Genomic DNA, 24,638 nt, shown 5'->3' with positions numbered 1-24,638 from the left:
GAGAAGTAATGCCAAGTCAGAGAAGTAATTACTTCTGTGAAGACAGAAAAGCCAGAGAAGTAATGCCAAGTCAGATGACGTTGGGCCTCAGAGCTAACAGTGTTTGGTTTTCACTCTGAGTGGGATGGCGAGCTGCTGCAGAGTTGTGGGTTATTTTGGCGCAGCACGTGGGATCTTAGTTCCCGGACCAGGGATCAAACCCGCGCCCCCTAGTGGAAGCGTGGAGTCTTAACCACTGGACCGCCAGGGAAGTCCCAGCTGCAGAGCTTTGAGCAGAGGAAAAACATGACCTAACTTGAGTTTTAAGAGGATCACTCTGACCGCCATGCTGAGAATGGTCTGCAGACATCGGGGGAGAAGCCGGGAGAACGGTGACAAGGCAATTTCAGGAAACACCGGTGAGAGATGATGGAGATGTGGACCTGCAATTAGAAGTGGAAAGGTGAGGAGTGGAAAAGTTCTGGGCACGTTCTGGAGGCAGAACCACCTTGATTTCCTGATGGATCGGCTGCGGCGTATGAGAAACAAGGAGCGGAGTCGAGGATAACCCCAAGTTTTTTGCTTGGACAACGGAAATGAAGAAATTACCATCAACTGAGTCGAGGGAGGCTGCAGGTGCTTTGGGTGGGACGGTGAGGGGCGTAGAACAGGAGCTCTGCTTTGCTTATGTCTTTCAGACACCCAGGTAGAGGTATCTAGGGGGAGCTGCAATACAAGTCTGAGTTCAGAGGACAGGTCTGGGCAGGAAATAAAAGTTTGGGAGTCGGTTTACGGGTAGCATTTAAAGCCACTGGACTGAATGAGGTGATCAGACGTGAGTGCCGATAGAGATGAGGGCCTAGCAGTGGCCCGAAAACACTCTTGTGTGTAGAGGTCAGGAGGAACCGGGAGGAAGCAGCCGGAGTGATGGAGAAGAGAGACCAGGGAGGAAGCAGAAGAATGAAGAGGGTCTGGCATCTTAGAAATCAAGTGAAGAAAGCGTTATCGAGGAGAAGGGGTGATGGACTGTGTCCAGGGCTGCTGAGAGATCAAACACAGCGAGCACTGACCGTTAACATTAGGCAGCACGGAGGTCTCCGGTGACCTTTACGAGCTGAGTTTCGGTGGGGAAGTAAGGGTGAAAAGCTAACTGAAATTGACACAAGGAAGGAATGGACTTGGTAACAAAATAGTCTGAACTCTTTGCTGCACAGGGGAGCAAAGAAGGAAAGCAGTTGCTGGAGTGGGAAGCGGGGTCAAGAGAAGAATTTTTAAATAGGAAAAATAGCAGCAGGTATGATGAGCAGGATGAGTAGGGGGTGGAAAATACCACAAACTGGGTTTTGCTTAAACAGTAGAATATTTTCTCACAGTTATGGAAGCTGGAAGTCCAAGATTAAGGTGTCAGCAAGGTTGGTTTCTCCTGCAGCCTTCCCTTGGCTTGCAGACGGCCGCCTTCCCGCTGGGTCCTCACACCATCTTTCCTCTGTGCCTGCACATCCCTGGACTCTCAGTATGTCCAAACTTCCTCTTCCTATAAGGACACCAGTCAGATTGGATTAAAGCTCACCCTAACAGCTTCATTTTAACTTAATTACCTCTTTAAAGGCCCTACCTTCAAATACAGTGGCATTCTGAGGTACCGGGGGATAAGGCTTTGACGTATGAATCTTGAGAGCAAATAGTTTGGAGCCCATAACGACACCCTCCATCTATACAGTGCATCATAGATGATCATCTCAACACACCACTTTATTTGTACATGTTTGCTTTGACTTTCTGCCCCTGGAACACATAAGTTACACAGACTTTCCCTTTGGGGACCTTCAGGTAGAAGGTGTTGTTTTTCTAAGACCTAGGGTTGGTATCATCCTTACTCTCCAATGCTTGCAAACTTTTTCAATCCACAGTAAAAAATATATTCTGTGTTTGACCTAGTATCCACACACATAAATATACAACCGAAAAAAGTGTCCACAAAGTAGTGATACGCACTTTGATGAAATGTTCTGTTCTATTCTGTTTTCTTAAAAACCTCTACAGAGATATCTGTTAGGTATCTCAAACAAATGATAATTCCTAGTTACATGTAAATAATAGTGTAGTAATGTAAGCACTGACTATCGATTTAACAAAAACTTGGATTTTATAGTAGAAGGACCAATTAAAAATGTTGAGAGTGGTTGCTGCTAGGGTGAGGGATGTGACAGGATGTGGGAGTTGGGGAGGTGGTGACTGAACACTCTGTTTCTGTGAGCTTTTCAGGGCTCTTTGACTTTTTAATCATGCATTATATAAAAAAGTCTATACATTGATAAAAATAAAAAATAATTTTAAAAAGACATGTAATGTGCGCAGCCACCTCTGTTGACTCAGGGGCAGCCTGATTAGTTTCTTGTTCTCACTCAAACGTCCACCAAAGGTTGTAGCTGCTTTTTGCTCAAATCTCTGAACTGTGTGTTTGACGGTGCTTGTGTTTTAGACAAGAGGTGCCCAACCCATTTTCTGTACAGGAAGGCAACTCTTGCTGTAAAAAGAGAGGCAGGACAACCAGAGGCTAAGAGCACAGACGTTGGAGCCAGTCCCTGGGTTCAGATCCCAGCTGTGCCACTGACCAGCTGTGTAGCCTGGGGCGAGCCTCTCCACTTCTCCGCCTCCAGCTTCATTATCTGTAGCATGGAGATAATTACAGCGCTCACCTCTGGGAGCTTGCTTTGTTTTTTTAATTTATTTTTTATTTTATTTTATTTTTGTCGGCGTTGGGTCTTTTTTGCTGTGCGCGGGCTTTCTCTGACTGTGGTGAGTGGGGGCTACTCTTCGTTGCGGTGCATGGCTTCTCATTGCAGTGGCTTTTCTTGTTGCGGAGCACGGGCTCTAGGCGTGGGGGTTTCAGTAGTTGTGGCACACAGGCTCAGCAGTTGTGGCTCACGGGCTCTAGGGCGCAGGCTCAGAAGCTGTGGCGCACGGGCTTAGTTGCTCTGCAGCATGTGTGATCGTCCCAGACCAGGGCTTGAACACGTGTCCCCTGCATTGGCAGGCCGATTCTTAACCACTGCACCACCAGGGAAGCCCCATCTCTGGGAGTTTTATGAAAAGTAAAGGAGTTCATTTTTTAAACATACTTAGAACAGCACCTTGCAGGTTGCATACATAAATATTCATAAGAAGGTGGTACTTACCCTTTTCGATTCTATAGATTGAGAAAATCTTTTGCACTCAAAGTTACCATGAATTCAGTTATCATAACAATACAAATATATAAAGTATTCATATTTAATTACAGTTGACCCTTGAACAACACAGATTTGAACTGCGGGGGCCCACTTACACGTGGAAGTCTTCCAACAAATATAGAAACTGCATTTTCATTTTACAGATCTTTAAATTAACTAAGTGTGGGGAAAAGCTTGTGTTTGATTACAGATCACAATATATAGAATCAAAAGAACTAGGGTTTGAGTCCTGATTCTGTCCAATCTTGTTTCAGCTTTCTGCCTTGGGTGAGTCATTTAACCATTTCTTTGTTTTTGAGGCAAAGATAGCAGTACTCCGATCGGCACCCTTAACTCTCACGTTGTTCAAGGCTCAGCTGTATAATATATTATAAAATAACTCATATTTTGTTTATCACGCTTAGGTCTGCACAGTTTGCAAAAGAGTGTATCAGTAGGAAGTGCCGTTACTTATCAGTCTATAGAGACTGTTCAGTGTGCATGTGAATTTGCACAAATCTGAGGGGTATGGAGTTCACAACACACATATACTGTCCACATATTAACCCTCATTATCTGTAAAGTAGGACTTATAATTGGTCATTTTTAACTAATTAGAACCCTCCCAGAACTTTTATGTGGAAGCTACGCTAATATGACCTCTCTCCCCCCACCGGAATCCTGACCCAAGACAAACCTGTAAGAGTTGAGTAAACAAAACCCACACAGGCTGCAGGAGTTTAGCCCATTGGAAACTTAACATAAGAAATTATTGACTAGAGCTACTGGGAGGCATGCTTAGAATGCAATTGTAATTAAGAAAGCTTAAATCTAATTTAGTCCATTGCCTGAGAATTGACTGTATTAAAAGAAGGGGTTAGCCCAGAGCAGAAGTGGAGGGTGGTTGGAAAATAAAAGGTGTCCATGAGTCTCTTGCACTGTCTAGGGAAGGAGGCACGCTGACTTATGAACACAAATATGCCAGTCTCTTTAACGCACATATCGCTACACTATGGAGGTGCAAATCCATATGATTGCATCAATTAAGTTTTTATTTATGTTCATTTGTTCTGCCAAGTTTATCAAGCGACATTCTGGTGATAATTTATGGCTTCCTGTGTGGGTTTGTCTATGAGTATAATTGTGCTCATCGTAAGAGAATAAAGTGGCATTCTGGATTATTATTATTATTCAGCAGTTACCATGAATGAATTTATTTAGCATGAGTCCCAAGGAAATCCTCAGCTCTGGGTGTCCAGCAGGAGTCAGGTTTGGCACGTTCAGAAGGACAGAGCAGAGGACAGGACTGGAACGAGGGGACCACAGGTACTCCTGCCTCACTCCCAGCTGTTGTCTGTAGGTGACAACTTTCCAGCTCACCTTCTGTGACAGCAACTTGGGCCAGATACAGAGCTCCCACTGCCAGTGCTGTTTAACTTCGGGTTTTCCTAGTAAGGAAGGTCTCCTACTGCATTATTCTCCCCCAGAAAAGTGGGCTAAGGTACATTTTTGGTTGATTTGGAATGTGTGCTACATCAATTATTTAAACTATTTTCAACAACCATTTTCATACTATATTGATGGATTCAGTTCGCTGGTCATCTTGAGCAATGAACAAAACAGTTTGTTGGGGGATGTATGATTATAAAGATGGAGTACGAAATTGTGGAAGCAAGCCAAGTGTCCCTGACAGATGAATGGCTAAGCAAGGAGGGAGGGAAGAATGGGAAATTGTTGATGAACGGATACAGAGTTTCAGTTTTGCAAGATGAAAAGAGCTATGGGGAAGGAGGTGGTGATGGTAGCGCACAGTATGAAAGTACTTCATGCCTCTGAACTGTACACTTAAACACGGTTAACATGGTACATTTTATGCTAAGTGTATTTTACCACAATAAGAAAATAAGATGGATTTCGGTTCCTGTCCCAAAGTGCTTACTGCCTCCCTGAGAGCCCAAGCAGGAGGGTAGGAACAGTGTTATGGGAATGCAGACTAAAGAGAGGTTAATATGAGGAGACCCCGGCCTATTTTACGAAGAAACGACACAAGAGGCAGGCCATTATGTAATTCCCTCAAATGCTTGAAATCCGTTGAGCAGAAGCTTCCCATTCCAGCTGAATAACCTAAGGCTTAGGAGACCCTGACCGCGATGGAACCCCTCGCTGTTCTCGGTTTGGCTCTCGCTCCAAGGGTTAGACCCGAGAAGCCCTCGCTGCCCAGCAGATGGCGCTGGAGCCCGCAGGGCACCTCCAGGAGCACAGGGGGCGCTCCCGCCCACCTCTCGTCCCCCGCCTCGGTGACCCTTCCTTCCGCTTGCCGAGCCCGCCTCTCCACGCCTGCGCGTAGCTGCGCGCACGCTGGGCCGTTGCGGAGAATGGCGGCGTCTTCTAGTGGTGAGAAGGAGAAGGAGCGGCCGGGCGGCGGCTCGGGAGCTGCAGGCGGTAACAGCACGCGTGAGAGGCTGCTGTCTGCGCTGGAGGATCTGGAGGTCTTGTCGAGGTGAGGCCGTCGGCCTGAGGGCCTGGCTGGGGCTGGGCAGGGAGGTCTGACTCGGGACCACCGGCCTGTCTTGGGCTTGGTGGGGAGGGCCACGCTCGGGGCTGCGGCGCACGCTCCCAAGGACAGTGCACGAGGGTCGGGACGTGGGCCTGCAACCCTCAGGGGCTCGGACGGCATATTCCCCCCTTAGAGGACATTTTAATACTGACAGTGACTCTGGAACCCCTGACTGTCACAATCGTAGCGAACCTTAGAGGTCGCTGGGTGTGAGTCCCTTCGTCCACCGACATTCGACAGACATGTCAGGAACTCCCCTGGGTGCTGCGCGCTGGGAGAGGTCTTGCGGGGGAGGCTGGATGTCGACGAGAAGGAGCCCAGTGTCAAGGGGGAGAGACTTACATGTCAACAGTGACTGTGGCGCGGAGCTTGTTTTGATAGGTAGTTAGGGCAGGCTTCCTGGAGAAAGGACTGTATGGGGCGAATGAGTCCCGCAGACCTATTAGGCGGCATGTGCCTGGAACAGCATGTGCAAAGGCCTGGAACAGGAGCACGCACGACTTGGTGCTGGAATTACCAGTTTGGGGTGGCTGGAGTGCAGTGTGTGTGGCAGAGGTAGGAGATGAAATTGGATGTCCTCCTCCTTATTCTGCCATTTTTCATGGTAATCTGTCAGATTGAAGCGTTCCTTAGCTCCAATGCATTCACTTGGATGTTAAAATTGTTCTGGTTCTTACTCCTAAAATGTTCCCATCCCCACTGTTATAATTAATTCTTAATGCAGCTTCCCAACAGTTTCACTTGCCTTAATGCTTCTGCATTTTATCCTTCTATATTACCTGAGAGCAGAGCTATCTTTTTAAAAAAGCTTCTGGTATTACTTTTCTGCTTTAGAATATTTGGTAGCTTCCCATTGCCCAGTGAAGTAAAGTTCAAACTCTTTAGCTTATCGTGCAGTAAAGCCATTCTCCACCCCTGTTAATCCATCTTGTTGTCCTTACTTACTGCCGCATCCCTCTGCCCTCCCATACCCTTTATTCCAGCCTCGGTGAATGCTCCCCATTCTCAAGCTGGCTAGCTTCCTCATCTTCAGTACCGTTTTTACTCCACCTCCAACTTGATGAATCATTCATTTACCCTCCAGAATCCAGTTCAAGTGTCACCTTTTCTGTAGTCAACATTCTTTGACGTTTTTGAATAAGTCTTATATATAGGCATACCTTGTTTTATTCCACTTTATTGCACTTTGCAGATTTTTTTTTTTTACAGATTGAAGCTTTGTGGCAACCCTGTGTCAAGCAAGTCTGTTGGTGCCATTTTTCCAACAGCATTATTTTTAAATTAATACTGTTTTATTTTATTTTTTAAACTTTCTTTTTTTAAATTTATTTTATTATTATTTTTTTAATTTTTATTTTATATTGGAGTAAAGTTGGTTTACAATGTTGTCTTAGTTTCAGGTGTACAGCAAAGTGATGCAGTTATACATATACATCTGTAACCAAGTCCAGGCTCCTACTGCTAACCACATGACAGGCTAATAAATCAAGAGATGAGGTGTTGGGGCAGGGAATAGAGACTTTATTCAGAAAGCCAGCAAACCGGGAGGATGCTGGACTCATGCCCCGAAGAACCATCTTGCCTGAGTTAGAATTCAGGCTTCTTTTATACTAAAAGGGGAGGGGCTAAAGTCAAAAATTTAGGTCAGCCTCCTGCGGGGATGTGTTCATTTCTTCCTCCCTGCAGTCTTTCACAGGTGGGCCTGGTCAAGATGTTTCGCATGAGCTCAGCAAAGGTGTTTTAGCTTAATGCTCATTACCCGGAGGCAGGACTCCCAGAGATGGGCCATCATGTATAATTTAAGCTTATAGGCAACGTCTCTTTAGTAATTAACTTGTAATAGAATACAAAGGTTCTTCCCTATTACAGATTTTTCTTTTTCAGATTCTTTTCCCATATAGGTTATTACATACAGAGCTCCCTGTGCTATACAGTAGGTCTTTGTTGATGATCTATTATATATAGTGGTGTGTATATGTTGATCCCAACATCCTAATTTATCCCTCCCCCCCACCTGTCCCCTTTGGTAACCCTAAGTTTGTTTTCTAAATCTGTGAGTCTGTTTCTGTTTTGTAAATAAGTTCATGTATATCGTTCTTTTAGATTCCACGTATAAGTGATATCATATGATATTTGTCTTTCTCTGTCTGACTGACTTCACTTAGAATGATAATCTCTAGGTCCATCCATGTTGCCGCAAATGGCATTATTTCATTCTTTTTTATGGCTGAGTAATATTTTATTGTATATATGTATCACATCTTCTTTATCTGTTCGTCTTTTAATGGACATTTAGGTTGCTTCCATGTCTTGGCTATTGTAAATAGTACTGCGATGAACATTGGGGTGCATGTATCTTTTTGAATTACGGTTTCCTCTGGATATGTGCCCAGGAGTGGGATTGTTGGATCATATGATAGGTCTATTTTTAGTTTTTTAAGAAACCTCCATACTTTTCTCCATAGTGGCTGTACCAATTTACATTCCCACCAGCAGTGTAGGAGGGTTCCCTTTTCTCCACACCCTCCTCAGCATTTATTGTTTGTAGACTTTTTGATGATGGCATTCTAACTGGTGTGAGATGATACCTCATTGTAGTTTTGATTTGCATTTCTCTAATAATCAGCGATGTTGAGCATTTTTTCATATGACTGTTGGCCATCTGTATATGTTCTTTGCAGAAATGTCTATTTAGGTTTTCTGCCCATTTTTGGATTGGGTTGTTTTTTTGATATTGAGCTGCATGAGCTGTTTGTATATTTTGGAGATTAATCCCTTGTTGGTCGCATTGTTTGCAAATATTTTCTCCCATTCTGTGGGTTCTTTTCGTTTTGTTTAAGGTTTCCCTTGCTGTGCAAAAGCTTTCAAGTTTGATTAGGTCCCATTTGTTTATTTTTGTTTTTATTTTCATTACTATAGGAGGTGGATCAAAAAAGATCTTGCTGCTATTTATGTTAGAAAGTCTTCTGCCTATGTTTTCCTCTAAGGGTTTTATAGTATCTGGTCTTACATTTAGGTCTTTAATCCATTTTGAGGTTATTTTTGTGTGTGGTGTTAGAGAGTGTTCCAATTTCATTCATTTACATGTGGCTGTCCAGCTTTTCCAGCACCACTTATTGAAGAGACTGTCTTTTCTCCATTGTATATTCTTGCCTACTTTGTTGTAATTAACTGACCATAGGTGCATGGGGTTATTTCTGGGCTTTCTATCCTGTTCCACTGATCTGTAAATGTGTCTTTGTGCCAGTACCATACTGTTTTGATTACTGTAGCTTTATAGTATAGTCTGAAGTCAGGGAGTCTGATTGCTCTGGCTCTTTTTCTTTCGCAACATTGCTTTGGCTGTTTGGGGTCTTTTGTGTTTCCATACAAATTTTAAGATTTTTTTCTTCTAAAGATCTGCAAAAAATGCCATTGGCAATTTGATAGGGATTGCATTGAATCTGTAGATTGCCTTGAGTAGTATAGTAATTTTGACAGTATTGATTCTTCCAATCCAAGAACATGGTGTATCTTTCCACCTGTGTCATCTTCCCATTTCTTTCATCAGCGTCTTATAGTTTTCAGAGTACAGGTCTTTTGTCTCCTTAGGTAGGTTTATTCCTAGGTATTTTATTCTTTTTGATGTGATGCTAAATGAGATTGTTGCCTTAATTTCTCTTTCTGATCTTTTGTTGTTAGTGTATAGAAATGCAAGAGATTTCTGTTTATTAATTTTTGTACCCTGTAGCTTTACCGAAATCATTGGTGAGCTCTAATAGTTTTCTGGTAGTGTCTTTAGGATTTTCTTTGAATAGTATGTCATCTGCGGTGACAGTTTTACTTATTTTATTTCTTTTTCTTCTCTGATTGTCATGGTTAGGGCTTCCAAAACTATGTTGAATTAAAGTGGTGAGAGTGGACATACTTGTCTTGTTCCGGATCTTAGAGGAAATGCTTTCAGCTTTTCACCTTTGAGTATGATGTTAGCTGTGGGTTTGTCATATGTCTTTATTATGTTGAGGTAGGTTCCCTCTTTGCCCACTTTCTGGAGAATTTTTATCATAAATTGGTGTTGAATTTTGTCAAAGGCTTTTTCTGCATCTATTGAGATGATCATATGGTTTTAATTCTTCAGTTAATGTGTATCACACTGATTTGTGGATATTGAAAAATCCTTGCATCCCTGGGATAAATCCCACCTGATCATGGTGTATGATCCTTTTAATGTATCCTGGATTTGGTTTGCTAGTATTTTGTTGAGGATTTTTGCATCTATGTTCATTAGTGATACTGACCTATAATTTTCTTTTTTTGTGGTATTTTTGTCTGGTTTTGGTATCAGGGTGACGGTGGCTTCATTAAATGAGTTTGGGAGTTTTACTTCCTCTGCAGTTTGTTTTGTTTTTTTGTTTTTGCGGTACGCGGGCCTCTCACTGCTGTGGCCTCTCCCGTTGCAGAGCACAGGCTCCGGATGCGCAGGCTTAGCAGCCACGGCTCACGGGCCCAGCCGCTCTGCGGCATGTGGGATCCTCCCAGTCCGGGGCACGAACCCACGTCCCCTGCATCGGCAGGCGGACCCTCAACCATTGTGCCACCAGGGAAGCCCTGCAATTTTTTGAAATAGTTTCAGAAGAATAGGTGTTAACTCTTCTCTAAATGTTTGATAGAATTCGCCTGTGTAGCCGTCTGGTCCTGGACTTCTGTTTGTTGGGAGTTTTAAAATCACAGTTTCAATTTCAGTACTTGTGATTGGTCTGTTCATATTTTCTACTTCTTCCTGGTTCAGTCTTGGGAGATTGTACCCTTCTAAGAATTTGTCCATTTCTTGTAGGTTGTTCATTTTATTGGCATATAGTTTAAGAACAGCTAATGGTTAATTGGAAAATACCTCCCTTGCTACTTTTTGAGCCAATTTTTTCCACTTGCTTGAATTCTGGGTCTTGTTCTGTTTGAAATATTCCCTTGAGCTCTTTCTTCTTTTGGGAGAATTCTCACCAGAAGCCCAAGTCTAATACTTGATTGACTTTTAGAATTTTTGCTAAGGAATCTTGATGACACTGATGAGTGTGAAATTAGTTGAGTTAAAATGATCCTTATTATTTGTTCATTTTGACTAACCACATGGTATGGATGGTGGTAATTAATTTTTCTGTAAATATGTTGACTTTGTGAAGAAGTAACACCCCCTTTGGGAAGCAATGGATGCTGCCTTTTGTTCTGAGTAGGTCTTAGTCTGAGAATTTCAAATCTTTGCCTTAGTATAACCAAAGAACTGTTACATCTCACCCTTCTACTCTGGAGTCCAGTAAATTCGTTTCTTTTCTCAGCTTTACTTGCTGTAACATAATTTGTCTGTTTTGCTGAGTAACCCTAGTATATATTTCATGTCCACCAAGTTCAGGAACTGTGTTTCTGAGCCTACCCATTCAGTATAATGGTCTTTGAGAACATCTCCTGACATTGGACAGCCCAGTAGTCAATATTGAGATCTTGCCTCTAGATTGGCTCCTGGGCTGTCTATGGTGTGTTTACCTGATGCTGTCGGTACTATAGGAGTGCATATACTTGGTATTCATGTACTCTTTGCTTGAGATAGCAGAGCTAAGTAATTTATCAGTTATGTTAAATTTGAGACTAAATTGAAATTCTCTTGTATCTAGATTTGACCAATTTATCCCTCTCTATATTTGATTCTTGATTGTCAAGTATAGCATTTTCCGTTTGATGAAGTGTATTTATCCACTGAAATTCTGAATCATTTAAATTTTCCTCAGGAACCTCGGTGTTTCTGAAACTTTCTCCTTCAGCTTTCCCGTTGTACATGATCACCTGAAGTGCTGAGTTCTCTTTTGCTTCCTCTAAAAGAAGCTGTAGTTCTTCTGCTTCCCATGCTCCAGGAATGCCAAAAAGACTTGGATTTCTTGTTAATTTGTAGTCCTCACTGAATCTGTTGACAGATTGGTTAAAGCCTTCTTCCTTGAGGCGCTCTGCTGCCTGTGGTAATAGCCATTGTCTTAGAAGTTCGTTTTTCTTTTTCTCTGATTTTCTCATGCCGTATCTGCCACATTGTTTTATTTGTCCATCTCTAAAGAAAGACTGGGTGACAGTAAGCAAGTGAGAATTTCTCTCTTTTATAATCCTGGAAATGGTTGTTGGTGGTGATGGAAGAGATGTCACTTTGGTTTGCCACCTAAGACTCATTGGAACTCCTCCACAGAATGAGGCTGCTCCAGTGTGATTGGCTTTCCAAAAAGTACCATTATGTGGCCAGTCACACATAGATACTTATACTGATTCTGTGATATGTGAAGTTTGTCATTATCCTATGAATGAACTTATTCTCTTTGCATTTTTTTATGAAAAATGAAAAAAACCTCATTATTGTAACCTCTTGACTTTAGAAAGTAGTGGTTGTGAAATTTGGCATATATTTTTTTACTCTTACCTGATTATATAGCCTTCTAGTATATTATTGGGGTGGCCAAAAAGTTCCTTAGGTTTTTAAGTAAAAATGAAAGACACATTTTTCATTTTCACCAAGAACTTCATTGAACAGCGTATTCACCCTTTTGTTCCATTACCTTCTGCCATTTTTCAGGCAACTTCATAATTCCATCTTCCCAAAACTTTTTATCTTTTTGAGCAAAGAACTGTTCCAGGTGCCTTTTACAGTCTTCCAGGGAATTGAAATTCTTTTCATTAAGAGAATTTTGTAAAGACCGAAATAAATGGAAATCTGAAGGTGCAATGTCTGGTGAATACCGCAGAGGAATCATAACTTCCCAGCCAAACTGTAACAGTTTCTGCCTGGTCATCAAAGAAACATGCGGTCTTGTGGTATCCTGATGGAAGATTATGCGTTTTCTGTTGACTAATTCTGGACGCTTTTCGTGCTTTCAGTTGGTCTAATTGGGAGCAGTACTTGTTGGAATTAATCGTTTGGTTTTCTGGAAGGAGCTCATAATAGAGGACTCCCTTCCAATCCCACCATATATACAACATCACCTTCTCTGGATGAAGACCGGCCTTTGGTGTGCTTGGTGGTGATTCATTTCACTTGCCTCATGATCTCCTCCGTTCCACATTATTGTACAGTATCCACTTTTCATCACCTGTCACAATTTGTTTTAAAAACGGAACATATTCGTGACGTTTCATTAGGGAATCACATGCGGAAATATGGTTAAGAAGGTTTTTTTTGCTTAACTTATGTGGAACCCAAACATCAAAGCAATTCACATAACCAAGCTGGTGCAAATGATTTTCAGCGCTAGGTTTCGATATTGTGTGTCAGCTATCTCCCGCGTGGTCTAACGTTGATTGTTCTCAATTAATGTCTCGGTTTGATTGCCATCAACTTCAACTGGTCTGCCTGACTGTGGAGCATCATCCAGCGAGAAATCTCCAGCACAGAACTTCACAAACCACTTTTGACATGTTTGATCAGTCACAGCGCCTTCTCTGTACACTGCACAAATCTTTTTTTGCATTTCAGTTGTGTTTTTACCTTTCTTGAAATAATCAAGCATAATGTGCTGAAAATGTTGCTTTTTTTCTTCCATCTTCAGTATTAAAATGGCTACACAAAAATTCACCAGGTTTGGTAAGTGCTTTTTTAAATGCATGCTGACATGACAGCTGTCACAGTACAGTCTAACAAAGTTGTTTTGAATGAAGTTAAAGACCACTAAGCGCTGCTAGAGCCATCTATGGAAAAAACCGAATGAACCTTTTGGCCAATCCAATACTTTGTAAGATGTGATAGAATCAGGTAGTCTTTGGAGGAATTTAAAAAAATAGAAACCTATAGGTAGATTGTAGTCTAAAAAGTTTTTCTTAACCTGTTTGTAACTCAGAACTCATTGTGGAACAGAAACCACATTGATAGGAGTCTTGAGGTTTCCCCACCAGCCTATTAATTGTTTACCTGGGGCTTCACTGGTGGCGCAGTGGTTAAGAATCCGCCTGCCAATGCAGGGCATGGGTTCAAGCCCTGGTCCGGGAAGATCCTGCATGCCGCGGAGCAACTAAGCCCGTGCGCCACAACTACTGAAGCCCGTGCGCCTAGAGTCTGAGCTCCGCAACAAGAGAAGCCACCGCAATGAGAAGCCCGCGCACTGCAACTAGAGAAAGCCCGCGCACAGCAATGAAGACCCAGTGCAGCCAAAAATAAATTTAAAAAATAAATTAATTTAAAAGAAAATTGTTTACCTGAAGTGTAGTATCACAAATAATATAGGACCTAACCCTGTATAAGTTATATTTGTGTGGAAATGTGGGAGGATTCTAATTTGGCATGCCAGGAGTACAGCTGCTTCCTTTGTAGCGCTACGGGCCTCCCACTCCCATAATGAGAGAGAGGACAGGGGGTCCTTCAGCCTCTCTTCACCCTTGGAGTGGACAGAGGTTTCCACTTTGTCCTAGACAGTTAGTGAAGAGCACTGAATCTTACAGACCTCTCCCTCCCTCCCTTAAAGTAAGCCTTGTAAGGTTTTCTGTTGATTTATACTCCCAGATTGGCAAGAAAGGGTCATTCTGCATCTCCCACCATACCCCCAACCCCTTACCACCATCCCTTCCCCACAGAAACCAGCTTTTATTTAGGCCAGGGGTTCTCAACTCTCTTCATCTCATTAATGGGGTGCAGAAAAGGGCTAATATAACATGCTATTTTCATAAAATGTCTGTTTAATCCATTAGCAAGTCCTGTCAGCTCTGCTTCCAAAATATATCCTAAATCTGTCCATGTTTCCCCATTTCCATTACTAAATCCTAGTGGCTAGGACATAGTCAAAGCCAGTGTCATCTTTTGCCTGGGACACTACAAAAACCACCTAACTTGATTCCCTTTCTAGCTCTCTTACAGTCTGTTCTCCAGATAGTTCAGCAGTTGTTTAAAAATGTAAATCGGGTCATGTCCTTTGCCTGTTTAAAATAATCCAGTAGCTTCTCTTTGCACTTAAGAGTGAAATACTAATCCTGTACCCTGACCTACAAGGCCCTACACAATCCAGCCCGCCCCCTCCCTCTCTCTTTCACTCCCTCCCTCCCTCCATTGTCCTTATTTTGTATCCTGCTCCCTGGTGCCTGCTGTGCTCTGGCCACATTTCCTCAAACCCGTCTTTGAGCCAGTGAGCTAGCTGGGTCTTTTACCAAGCATTCTTTCCTCCCACATCTCCTGGCTGGCTTCTCTTGTTTAATTCATGTTTTACTTCAAAGATATTCCCATAGAGAAACCTTCCCTGACCACCCAGTTTAAGTAGCCAAAACTACCTCACTGACCCTCTCTGGTTTAACACTGCTTTATTTTCTTCCTAACCCCTGTCACTCTGGTTTTACTTACATATTTTTTGTCTTCTCTATTAGAATTTAATTGCCATTGTTCACTTTACTAACCCAAGCATCTAGAAAGTGCCTGGCACGTAATAGGCACTCAAGAAACATTTGAATGAGTGAATGAAGACTTTTTATTCCCTTATCTACTTTTTTCATTAATTAGGTAATTAATTCATACATAATGGTGTATGGGAGGGAGGTTGAGTCCAATTTGCACCATCCACTAAAATAGCCTGAGGCTAGTGAAACTATGAAGGTAAAAATAGCATGGCAGCCAGTGAGAAGGTACAAACCCTGGGCTGACTAGTAGTGTCAGGTAGTTAATTGTGAAGCTGTCCTCTCCTGGATAATTTCTGAATTAAGTTCCATCTATCAACAGTTTTGAAACTAATATATAGAATATTACCTGCTACACATTTTTCCCCAATCATTCTACTGTTTTTCATGTAGAAAATTAGCATATTTAACAAATGAGCATTCTAGAAATGTATGATTTATTATGTGTAAGTATCCCTCTTAGCTGATACCTGTTTGGTTAATTTAAAAATTTGCAGGTGAGGGCTTCCCTGGTGGCGCAGTGGTTGGGAGTCCGCCTGCCGATGCAGGGGACGTGGGTTCGTGCCCCGGTCCGGGAGGATCCCATATGCCGCGGAGCGGCTGGGCCCGTGAGCCAGGGCCGCTGGGCCTGCGTGTCCGGAGCCTGTGCTCCGCAATGGGAGAGGCCACAACAGCAAAAACAAAAAAAAAAAAAAAAAAAAAAAAAAAAAAAAATTTGCAGGTGAGAAGTTTTGTGTCACAACTACTCAGTTCTGCCATTGTAGTGGCAAAGCAGCCTCAGGCAATATGTAAATGAAGGGGAGTGGCTATCATCAAAGAAAAGTTATTTACAAAAACCACAGATGGGCTGCATTTGGCCTGTAGACCCCTTATGTAGGAGTTTTTCTTGCATAAACCACGCATAATGCATTGTCTGCATTTTCTACTTTGGTTTCTTTAAAGTGAAATGAGCACTTGGACACTCATCAAGCAGACTTAGGGCAGGCTCTTGCTGAGTTTTTATGACTTTACTTCTCCTGGTTCCATAGTTATTCTTTACAAACCTCTGTTAAGTGTTTCCAAGCTTAGGTTTTTATAGAAACAGTTTTTCCTATTCACAGTCATACTTCATTTGTATTTATATACTCAATTTATACAATTATAGTAATAGTAAAGTTTGAATAAATGGGCCTGGTAATGAACACAGCTGAGTCTTGGTGAGAATGTACTGTGCCAGTGAGAGCTGAAGTCCACAGTCAAAGTGGCCTGTGGGGCAATAGCTCTGAGTACTCAGCTTGCTGTGGGTACTGTGAATCCAGCAAGTCAGTCAGGTGGAGATCAGGTAGAGCCTCTATTGTATTTACTTTGCAAACTTTGTTTTTGTTTTATAGAGAACTTATAGAAATGCTGGCGATTTCTAGAAACCAAAAGTTGTTACAGTCTGGAGAGGAAAACCAGGTAAGTGGTTTCTTTTTGAATTAAACACAAAAAAACCTCCCATCATTTCTACAATTTCCTATTTATATTTACTTTGTGTGAGAACAGGAAGATCAGATTCTATTAAATTATTAATTGCAGTTTTTAAATTGAGTTTTTTTCATCATTTAGGTAAGGTATAATTGACATGTAATATTGTTTTTTTTTTTTTTTTGCGGTACGCGGGCCTCTCACTGTTGTGGCCTCTCCCGTTGCGGAGCAATAGGCTCCGGATGCGCAGGCTCAGCGGCCATGGCTCACAGGCACAGCCGCTCCGCGGTATGTGGAGCCGGGGCACGAACCCGTGTCCCCTGCATCGGCAGGTGGACTCTCAACCACTGTGCCACCAGGGAAGCCCGACATGTAATATTGTATTAGTTTAAGATGTATATCATAACAATTTGATATAGGTACATAATGCAAAATGATTACCACAGTAAGTTTAGTTAACATCCATCACCTCACATGGTTAAGTTTGTTTGTTTGTTTGTTTTTTTGCCATACCACGCGGCATGTGGGATCTTAGTTCCCCAAGCAGGGATGGAACCCACGCCTCCTGCAGTGGAAGTGTGGAGTTTTAACCACTGGACCACCAGGGAAGTGCCCAGTTTTCTTTATTTTTTTTTTCCTTAAACAAATTTTATTTATCTATCTATCTATTTATTTATTTATTTATTTTGGGCTGCATTGGGTTTTTGTTGCTGCACATGGTCTTTCTCTAGTTGTAGTGAGCAGGGGTTATTCTTTGTTGCGGTGCGCAGCCTTTTCTTGTTGTGGAGCACATGGGCTTCAGTAGTTGTGGCGCACGGGCTTAGTTGCTCTGCAGCATATGGGATCTTCCCAGAGCAGGGCTCGAACCTGTGTCCCCTGCATTGGCAGGCGGATTCTTAACCACTGTACCACCAGGGAAGTCCTTTCTCTTCTTATGATAAAAACTTCTAAGAAAATTGCAGGGAAAGTGGCACCTTTTCATGTACCTGTTGACCATTTGTATGTCTTTGGAAAAATGTCTGTTCAGTTCCTCTGCACATTTTTTTTTTTTTTTTTTTTTTTTTTGCGGGCCTCCCACTGTTGTGGCCTCTCCCGTTGTGGAGCACAGGCTCTGGATGCGCAGGCTCAGCGGCCATGGCTCACGGGCCCAGCCACTTCGCGGCATGTGGGATCTTCCAGACCGGGGCACGAACCCGTGTCCCCTGCATCGGCAGGCAGACTCTCAACCATTGCGCCACCAGGGAAGCTCCTGCACATTTTTTAAGAACTTTTTGAAGTTGCTGAGATTTATTCTCTTAGCTATTTTCAAATTTACAGTACTGTATTCTTAATTATAGTCACCATGGTGTACGTTATATTTCCAGAACTTATTTATCTTATAGCCTGGAGTTTGTACCTTTTGACCACCTTTACCCATTTTGCCGCCTTCCCCCTGGCAGCCACCAATCTGAGCTCTTTTTCTATGTGTTTGGCTCTTTTTACATTCCACATATAACTGAGATCATACGGTGTTTGTCTTTTTCTGTCTGACTTATTTCCTTTAATGCAATGTTCTTAAGGTCCATCCATGTTATCCCAGATGCCAAGATTTCCTTCTTTTTTTGTGGCTGAATGATATTCCTTTGTGTGTGTGTGCATGTGTATAGATTTACATCACGTTTTCTTTATCCATTCATCCATTCATGGACACTTAGATTACTTCCTTGTCTTGGCTATTGTGAATAATGCTACAGTGAACATACGAGTGCAGATATCTTTTCGAAAATAGTGATCTCATTTCCTTTGGATAAATACTCAGAAGTAGAATTGCTGGATCATATGGTAGTTCTAATTTTAATTTTTTAAGTAACCTCCACACTTAATGGAATGTTTTCCACAGTAGTTGCACCAATTCAGATTCTAAGGGTTCCCTTTGTCTACACATTCTCACCAACATTTGTTATCTTTTGTCTTTCTGATTATAGCTGTTCTAGCTGGTGCAGGGTCATATCCAGTTGTGTTGATTTGCACTTCCCTGGTGATTAGTGAAGTTGAATACCTTCTCATGTATTTTTGGCCACTTGTATATGTTTGGAGAAATGTCTGTTCAGTTCCTGGTGTCAACTAATAAAATCATCTCAAATTTTACCTTCCCTGAGAAATGAATAAACCTGCTCATTTTGGCATATTGCTAGTTCTGAAAGGTTTGTTTTATTTTGTGTGAAAGAATAGCATATAATTAGAAAAAGCAGAAAACCTTGATATTAATCTCTTCTAAAATAATCATAGGTAGACTATTTTTAACAATGATTAGTAAACAGTACTTTGAAGGTGTTAAGACTTTATGGACTAGCCAATTCACATGTGGATTCTTTGTTTCACTGGAATGTAGTTCTTCAGTATTCTGTTGTCTGCTTTAATCACCTATTATCTGACAGGTCCTGGAGTTGTTAATTCATAGAGATGGGGAATTTCAAGAACTAATGAAATTGGCGCTTAATCAGGGAAAAATCCATCATGAAATGCAAGTTTTAGAAAAAGAAGTAGAAAAAAGAGACAGTGATATTCAGCAACTACAAAAACAGCTAAAGGAAGCGGAACAGATACTGGTAAGTTGATAGAGGCTGTTTCTTAATGTAAAAAAGGATACTATTTACTCTATTTCTGAAAAATAAATCTATTACAATTTTGAAGTGGTAGAAAACTTGAATTTCCAAGTCTAAAAGTGACCCCTTGTCACTTTGGTTAGATGAAAGACCATGTCATTCCCTTTTTTTTTAATGTTTATTTATTTTATTCGTTTATTTTATTTATTTATTTGGCTGCGTCTTAGTTGCGGCACGCAGGATCTTTTCGTTGTGGCACGCGGGCTTCTCTCTAGTTGTGGCATGTGGGCTCGAGAGTGAGTGGGCTCTGTAGTTGCAGCAAGAGGGCTCTCTCATTGAGGCGCACGAGCTCAGTAGTTGCGGCACGTGGGCTTAGTTGCCCCGCGGCAACTGAGATGTGGGATCTCAGTTCCCTGACCAAGAAGAAGGCGGATTCTTTACCACTGGACCACCGGGAAGTCCCTCCCTTTTTAATTATTGTTTTCCGATAGTCTGCATTACTTTTGAGCCATATTTTCATTATTTGAAGATTTCACAAGTTTGAATTAATAGAAATGGGAAGTTTTACTTTTATCCTGTCCTAAGTTTTCATTTGTTAATAGTCTAAATCTCTACTTCAGTTTTAGAAATAATTTTTGAAATCAGTAAAAGTATATACCAATTTTATATATTGATTAAAATTTACATTTATTTAGTCTTCCATCCTAAACTAGATGGGATTTATATGTAAATATATATAGATATAGATATATGTTAAGGACTCTAGTTTTTCCTTTCTTGTTCTTGGCTACTATTTCAAAGAGACAATTTATTTGTTATTATTTGCTCAGTTATTTCACTAAATACTAACTAATGTAATTGTTATGTGGTGGTATTGCAGGAAGACTTGAGTTTGATTCTCATATGGACCAGACATTGCTGGCTCCTCTCTAGATTAGATTTCCAAAAGACAGTGAACACAAGGACTATAAAAAGACTAAATTTTATGATTTAGATAGTGGCAACTAACAGTTATTAAGTACTAGTGCACCAGGCCCTGTACTTTGCACTTCATGTGTATTATCTCAATCTTCATCACAGTTATATGAGGTAAGTACCGTTATTCTATTTTTACAGACAAAACCATAATTTTAAATGAATACCTACCTTGCCCAAGAGGTAAAAGTTGAGAGATGGAACATAAACCTAGATCTCTCTGACTCCATACTCTTAAATGCTGTGTTACGGTGGAGGATGCATATACTAGGTTAGCTTCATTTTACCCTTTAGTTTGCCTTTGCCCAGGGGAGGGTGGGTGGAAGAGTTCATTATAATAGTCATTAAGCATGGAGGTAATGGTAATGTATAAATGAATGAGACTATCAATCCAAGAATTTATCTTGTAAACTAGAAAAAAAATTTTTTTGGTATTTTATCCTTGAACTAGATATAAGAATAGGATGCTTTGGGAGTAGTACGTGGTCTGTTTTCTGCCTGTTTATGATAGATGACATAAAGAAAAAATGGTAGTGAACAATCCAATTTACATTTTGTTTCTAACAACTAATGTGTATGGAGATTGCCTCATAAATGTTTCTTTTTTTCATTGACTGTAACTGATACAAATGATACCCAAGTGGTGGTTCAGAATATTACAAATAAATTGTGGGGATTTCCAAATTTTACATATTGTTTCTATGGGATAAATGATTTTGTGAATTTAGCCAAAAACTGGGCTTGGTATAGTTTTGAATAATCCATATTTCTTTTTTTAATGTTGTTTAAATTAGGCAACAGCTGTTTACCAAGCAAAAGAAAAACTCAAGTCAATAGAAAAAGCAAGAAAAGGTTAGTACTGTGGGAACACTGAATGACTTTCTGAAAAATCCAAATTTTGGTTTCAAGAAACTGATGAGAGGATTATTGGTAATCATTTGCTGCTGTTGAAAAGTTTCCAATAAATTTTCTTATAAAGTGTCTGCTATATAGCACTATGCTGGGCATTGCTAGGGAGGTGTCACATCCTTTTCCAGGTTATAAAAAGCAATAATAGAAGTTACGGCTATTACCCAAACGTGCAATAAAGACAGTGGGGTTTTTTAAATTGTTGGGAGAGGAGAACATGGGCTGGAAGCAAATGGGATTTGAGGTGGATCTTGAAAGACTGTGAAGTCAGAACTAGATAAGGCTTTGGGATGTGTGCACATATAGTGGTGCTTCGAGAGGCTCAGCACGGCTTCTCGTCCTGTCCTGCTTCTCTCTTTCAAAGGCTTCCATTTTGGATCTTTTAGATTGCATACTAAAAGTCAGAATTATAATGAAGACTTTGGTTACTTTTAATGATTTGTAGGTATGATTTACATCTAACTCGCCTCTTGTCCTATTTTAGATTAACTGCTGTTAAATGTTTGATGTGTGTTCTTCCAGATTTTTCTTAGATCTGTAATACATACGTAACAAGAACAATACAAATACATATATTCTAAAATAAAAACCAGGTTGTGCTATACATATTATTTACTAGTGTACTTTTTTAACCTAATGTATATATTTTAAGTATGAAGTGTATCTGTGATGTATGCACTGACAAACTTGTATGTTTACTAGACTGAAATGTTAACACTATCCTCTTGACTCTCTCAGGTGCTATCTCCTCTGAAGAAATAATTAAGTATGCACATAGGATTAGTGCAAGTAATGCTGTGTGTGCCCCACTGACCTGGGTCCCAGGTAAAAGTAATTCTCTTTTTACTAGATACATGTGGTTTTGAAAATTCTTAGGTGACTGTACACAAAAATAGGAAGAAAAGATTTAAATATGGAATGTATTTATCCTTAGAAACATGTTTCATATTTTCACATCTTTAGTGTCTTATAAGTGATAATATAGGCCATGGGGTTTTATCAGTTTGGTTTTCTACAAAGCTGTTGCCACTGGAAACTGTGTTTCTTTCCTTTTTTAAAAAAAAATAAGTAATTAATAAATTTTAAAAGTATAATATGTGATGATTCTAAAGCTATAGATTTATATACCTGTAAAACCCAGGCTGGCCAGAAGCTAACTTTTTTGAGCCATTAGGATTTCCACAAGGGTTCCAGCCTGAGAAAGAGACAGTCCCGACTCTTAGGGGATAAAGATGAAGCACTGGACACCCAGCAGCAGACACAGAGGACTGCAGAGAGCTGGAGTAATTAGAAATAGCAGAGAAATAAACTGCCACATATATATATATATATATTTTTTAACTTTATTTATTTGGTTGCATCAGGTCTTAGTTGCGACACGTGGGCTCCCTAGTCACTGCAGGCGGTCTCCTTAGTTGCGGCATGCCAACTCTTAGTTGCTGTGTGGCATGTGGGATCTAGTTCCCCGACCAGGGATTGAACCCCGGCCCCCTGCATTGGGAGCGCAGAGTCTTATCTACTGCGCCATCAGGGAAGTCCCTTGCTACATATACTGACAGCAGAGACGTCAGGTAGAGCAGCAGCCTTTTGGGAGGAATGGGAGGTAGTTATCTCAGCTCTAATCAGTCCTGACGGTGGTATTTTGCCATACCTGAAACACTAAGGGTAGCTACGGTTTTGGAGGATAAATAATCTGGAGTTGGTGAGAAAATATTACCAAAAAATTGGTCCAAATCTGGCCAAGTTTTCATCAACCCAGAACTAAAAAGTGTGCTTTCATGATTGGAAATGAATGTTATTGGCTCCTGATACTCCACTGGAATGTTACAGGAATTAGCTTTCCTTCCAACCTCCCCGCAGCATGCGGCGTGTGGGACCTTAGTTCCTGGACCAGGGATGGAACCCGCGCCCCCTGCAGTGGAAGCGCGGAGTCTTAACCACTGGACCGCCAGGGAAATCCCCAGGAATTAGTCTTTAAATTACGTGATCAAAGAGGTTGGTTAGGAAAAGGTTTTAATTTAGAAGACTCAAGATTATACTTTTCTTTGTCATTTGGAATGTTTGCTTAAATGAGAGACTTCTTTTCATATAGAGAATAGTGTATTATTGTGAAGATCTAGAGAAGAAATAAAAATACATGTATTTAAAATTTTAATATATTATGTCTTAATAACAATTGATAAGATGACCTTCATATTCCAAAATTGAAAATGTGGCTTGAGTTCTTCAAAGTGAACCAAGGAAAATCAATATTTCAGAGAAGGTATCAAAGCTTATTTTCATATGTGACTGAATTAAAAGCAGTCTTATTTTTTAGGGGACCCACGGAGACCATACCCAACTGATTTGGAGATGAGAAGTGGATTATTGGGCCAGATGAACAACCCTTCCACTAATGGAGTGAACGGTCATCTACCAGGGGACGCACTTGCAGCAGGCAGATTGCCAGGTAACGTTAATCAGAATAATGCTTTCAAACAAAGGTTTTTTTCAGAAATGATGAGGAAGACAGAGATCTGAACAAGTTTGAGGGTCTGGACCCAACTCATTTTAGTTGCTAGGTTCTCTACCAGTTTATCCTCTCTGCTTCCTCTAGTTTAAAGACTGTTCTAGATGGAGGCTATGAAATTAGAATAAACTGATTTCATGTGCCATTTTCCTCAGGAATTAGGCCTCATTAACTAAGCTCCAAACATAGCTTTTTAAAATGAAGTATATTTTATAAACAGGATAAGATGTATGTATGTTCAGTTTAAAGAATACCAAGTGAGCACACTTGTGAAAAAACCCCAGATTAACAAAGTGACTAACAAAGCTTTTTATGGGCGTTTTAATACCTAAATAGAGTATCACTTTTTGTGAGACTCAGTTCATTCTGAACTTCAGCCTTCCTCAGATTTTGCATATAGGTTTGTACTGTTCTTATGTTTATTTTATGTTCCCCTTTTACCTTTTGTAGGTGACTTGTTTTGTTTTGATCTGGTAGAACATATTAAAAGTTTTTTAAAAGGCATAAAAAAGGGGAAAATTGCTCTTTTTTGAGCAGTTTTAATATTTTACATATTTCATGTTTTTTCGTGTATTTTTTACATCGCTAAAAACATACTGTAGATAATGCTTTTTTATGCTTAACATTTCATTGTAAGGCTGTCCCTGTGTTATTAAAAATAATTTTATAAACATCGCTGTTGTTAACTATCTAAAGTACAAACTGGGAAGTCACTGTGCATTAGTTTCCCTTGGTATCTCCTCATTTTTCTCATTGTGGTTTTACTGTGTCATAATATGCCAGTCAGGTCCAGGCAGGAGGCAGAAACCACACCAGCAAATATGAAGGAAAATGTAAAGAGCTACTGAGTAGTAACCAGGCACTAACTACTAGACAGTAAAGAGAAGTATATTTTCTAAATGCAGTAATAACAGATGCAGGGGGCAGCTACTGCATGTAGGATGAGGCAGATAGCCAAGGAAGGGAACGACTGAGAAGAGGCTCCCCCCCCCACCCCCACTCCCCATCCCAAGGCTGATATTCAGCCCGGAGTGGAAAAGGTGTAGCTCTGGCCTGTTGGATGGCAGAGAAGTTAGATGAGGTGTCACAGG

The 24,638-nt window shown here is 40.9% G+C and overlaps 1 protein-coding gene across 2 annotated transcripts in view; it reads left to right on the top strand.

Annotated features, from left to right (window-relative positions):
- Positions 1-24,638, top strand: part of MED4 (mediator complex subunit 4) — a 132,915-nt gene that overhangs the window by 106,936 nt on the left and 1,341 nt on the right. Inside the window, exons 1-6 of one of the 2 annotated variants that reach the window (XM_027116296.1) lie at positions 5,507-5,691; positions 16,494-16,560; positions 18,987-19,157; positions 20,924-20,981; positions 21,777-21,863; positions 23,356-23,487. In XM_027116296.1, the coding sequence (XP_026972097.1) occupies positions 5,567-5,691; positions 16,494-16,560; positions 18,987-19,157; positions 20,924-20,981; positions 21,777-21,863; positions 23,356-23,487 (640 nt within the window). In that variant the 5' untranslated portion in view covers positions 5,507-5,566. Of the gene's footprint in view, positions 1-5,506; positions 5,692-16,493; positions 16,561-18,986; positions 19,158-20,923; positions 20,982-21,776; positions 21,864-23,355; positions 23,488-24,638 lie in introns of those variants that run through there. The other variant, XM_027116297.1, reaches the window with a different exon arrangement.

This window comes from Aethalodelphis obliquidens, unplaced genomic scaffold (assembly GCF_003676395.1).
Source record: "Aethalodelphis obliquidens isolate GAN/ISIS:26980383/991018 unplaced genomic scaffold, ASM367639v1 scaffold16, whole genome shotgun sequence".
In the NCBI taxonomy this organism is placed as follows: domain Eukaryota; kingdom Metazoa; phylum Chordata; class Mammalia; order Artiodactyla; family Delphinidae; genus Aethalodelphis; species Aethalodelphis obliquidens.
The sequence above is the reverse complement of the archived record's forward strand: the minus strand, read 5'-3'. Positions and strand labels throughout refer to the sequence as shown.